Source organism: Triticum urartu, chromosome 6A (assembly GCF_056163025.1).
Source record: "Triticum urartu cultivar PI428250 chromosome 6A, HENAU_Tu73, whole genome shotgun sequence".
Taxonomy (NCBI): domain Eukaryota; kingdom Viridiplantae; phylum Streptophyta; class Magnoliopsida; order Poales; family Poaceae; genus Triticum; species Triticum urartu.
The window spans coordinates 404235240-404238217 of NC_141878.1; the positions used below are offsets into that span (position 1 = coordinate 404235240).

Genomic DNA, 2978 nt, shown 5'->3' on the forward strand with positions numbered 1-2978 from the left:
ATGAAGAAACCGTGAAGGCAGCGCCTGGAGGTCAAACTGCAGGGGTCGGACACATGGGGGAAAAGATTCCCATGGGGTCTGATGGCGGGGCGATCCTGAGTTCGGCTCCCCACCGGATGCGATTCCAGAGGCCTATACGGCTCCAGAATCAAGAAGGCAGACTCCTTTGGCTGGAGGGGGCGTGCCTGTTCTGCCGGCGACCTCTGTCCATCCAGAGGTGTCGGATGCTTTGTTGGTGGCGTTACGAGACGCCTCCATCGTTGACGAACACCGTGCCCTTATGGGTGCGGTGATTGAGAAGATTCGGTCAACTGAGAGTGAACTGAAAGAAGCCTGTATCAGCCTTATAAGAGGCTTTGAGGTATGTTTTATAAGTTGCCGAAGAGTGTCATAGTATAGATAGTAGCCCCTGATACACTATTCGGTGAAAGAAAGAACTGGACAGGGGATCGCATTGATGATCACAGGAAGACTTATTGAATGATATTGATTTCTCTTCTGTTTCAAGCAGATACCTGTAGCGGCTGCTGCCTCTTGTACTGCGGAGATCTCTAGACTGAATCAAAGTCTGGAGCGGGCCATAGAAGAAATTGGCCAATTGAAAATGCAGTTGAGGGATAAACAAGGTATGCACCAGTGTTGCGCGCATTTATTGTGAAGTAAATGTTCAGCATGAAATAAGCCGCATAATTTGTGCTAGGGGTTATGACCGAAGTCGAGGCCCTCAAAAGGGCTGTTGCCGAGGTCGAGGAAAAGGCGGCCACAGAGCGGACTCTTCGTGAGAAACACGAGGCCAGAGTTATTAAAGCTGAGCAGGAGCTGCAAGAGGCCATAAGTAAATGTGAGACCTTGGAGCAGAGTTTAATGGAGAAAGAGTCCGAACTCACCAAGGCATGTCAAGCCACGAGCGATGCCCGGGGGGAAACCCAAAGCGCCCTGCAGGGGATCCAAGAGGCGAGGAAGATCGCGGTGGGTAAGGCTTTTCCCATGTAAAGCAAGTATTTGAAGGGAAAACTATGTTTTTGATTGTGAATTCGGACTTCTCAGGTGTATTTGCCGAGCTACCTCATAGCATATCAGATGCCGCTCAATTCTACCGAGCCGAAGGAAGGAACACCGCCGATAAGCTCTTTTGGTCACAGTATTTGGCGCTGAATTATTCGGTGCCTTTTGCCAATCAACTAAAACAGCTGATCGAACTGCATAAGGCGGCAGAACTAGCCATGAAAGATATGGTTATCCGGCTATGGCCTGCCGAGCCGATTCCAAGCAGCTACTTCGGGCTCGTGAGGCGGCTTGTAAGCGCTTGCCCTCGACTTGACGTCATCAAGCGGTCGGTCTGTATAGAAGGAGCGCGAATAGCCTTCACCCTCGCAAAGGTGCACTGGGGGAAGATGGATGCCAAAAAGCTAGTGACCGAGGGACCGCCAGAGGGGAAGGAGCACCGCAAGCCCAAATTATATTATAAGAGTGTCCTGAAAGGATCCTACCTTGCAGCGGAGCTATGCACCAAGGACATTATATTTCCATGAATGCCGATCATGTTGTCCTTTGTAATGTTTGAACAAGGTAGTTTATATGTTGCCTGTTATTTAAAAGTTTACCCTCCTGTGCAGCCGTTTTTATGTTAAAACTGAGAGTTGGCCAGTCGTCGGCTTCTGCCCCCACGTAAGAAGTATGGGGGTGGTCGGGATAAACCTGAGCACTCTTTATCCCAGTTTTGGGTCCTCCGAAGGAGGTGCTCAGCACAACGAACTAGGCAATCGGACTATAAGGCTTTATCACTCTCACTTAGCCATAGGAGCTTTAGTATGGTCGGTACAGCCCCTTGTGTTCGGAAGACCGCACTAGGGGCTCTACAAGCACCTGATCGGAGAAAAAGCTGATCCATCGCACGCTGCATTGGTTATGGCAGTATGCGGGAGAAATCCTTAAAGATTTTGTGATCGCTCGAACAGCTGACCAGCTCTTGCCGTATCATGACAGTCAGTTTTCGGCTTTCTCTACTGAGGTGCTCATCCGGAAGAACTGGGACACAATCGCAGTAGTTCTCCCAGTGCTACCTTAGCCGATATAGCGGAACGTAAGGTACCAAAACATGGGAGCCGGGCAAATCCAACTATTGACCCGAGCTGATGCATATAATGCTATAGGTTCGGGGTGCCGAACTTCCATGAAGGTGTTCGGACTTTTATTGCCGTGTTACGGGAAAAACGAAGCCCCTGGCATATTTAAGGCATATCGCTATGTACGGATGCCACTTGACGAAATGATTTTGATAAGAAATAATTAGCAGGTAAATGATGACCCACAAGTATAGGGGACCTATCGTAGTCCTTTCGATAAGTAAGACCGTCGAACCCAACGAGGAGCAGAAGGAAATGATAAGTGGTTTCTAGCAAGGTATTCTCTTCAAGTACTGAAATAAGTGGTAACAAATAGTTTTGTGACAGGATAATTTGTAACGAGCAACAAGTAACAAAAGTAAATAAAGTGCAGCAAGGTGGCCCAATCCTTTTTGGAGCAAAGGACAAGCCTATACAAACTCTTATATAGAGAAAAGCGCTCCCGAGGACACATGGGAATATTGTGAAGCTAGTTTTCATCACGCTCATATGATTCGCGTTCAGTACTTTGATAATTTGGTATGTGGGTGGACCGGTGCTTGGGTGTTGTCCTTACCTGGACAAGCATCCCACTTATGATTAACCTCTATTGCAAGCATCCGCAACTACAACAAAAGTATGCCAGGGTTTAAGCTTCTGTCACTCTAGCAACCCATCATCTACTTATTACTTCCCAATGCCTTCCTCTAGGACCAAATAATGGTGAAGTGTCATGTATTCGACGTTCACATAACACCACTAGAGGAGAGACAACATACATCTCATCAAAATATCGAACGAATACCAAATTCACATGACTACTAATAGCAAGACTTCTCCCATATCCTCAGGAACAAATGTAACTAATCACAA

At 47.5% G+C, this 2978-nt stretch overlaps 1 protein-coding gene across 1 annotated transcript; it reads left to right on the forward strand.

Annotated features, from left to right (window-relative positions):
• Positions 1-604: 604 nt before the first annotated feature.
• On the forward strand, positions 605-1532 carry LOC147965417 (uncharacterized). Its single transcript, XM_087527928.1, has 3 exons — positions 605-626; positions 701-973; positions 1048-1532. The coding sequence occupies exons 1-3, from the start codon at positions 605-607 to the stop codon at positions 1530-1532; spliced, it is 780 nt and encodes a 259-aa protein (XP_087384054.1).
• Positions 1533-2978: the final 1446 nt, after the last annotated feature.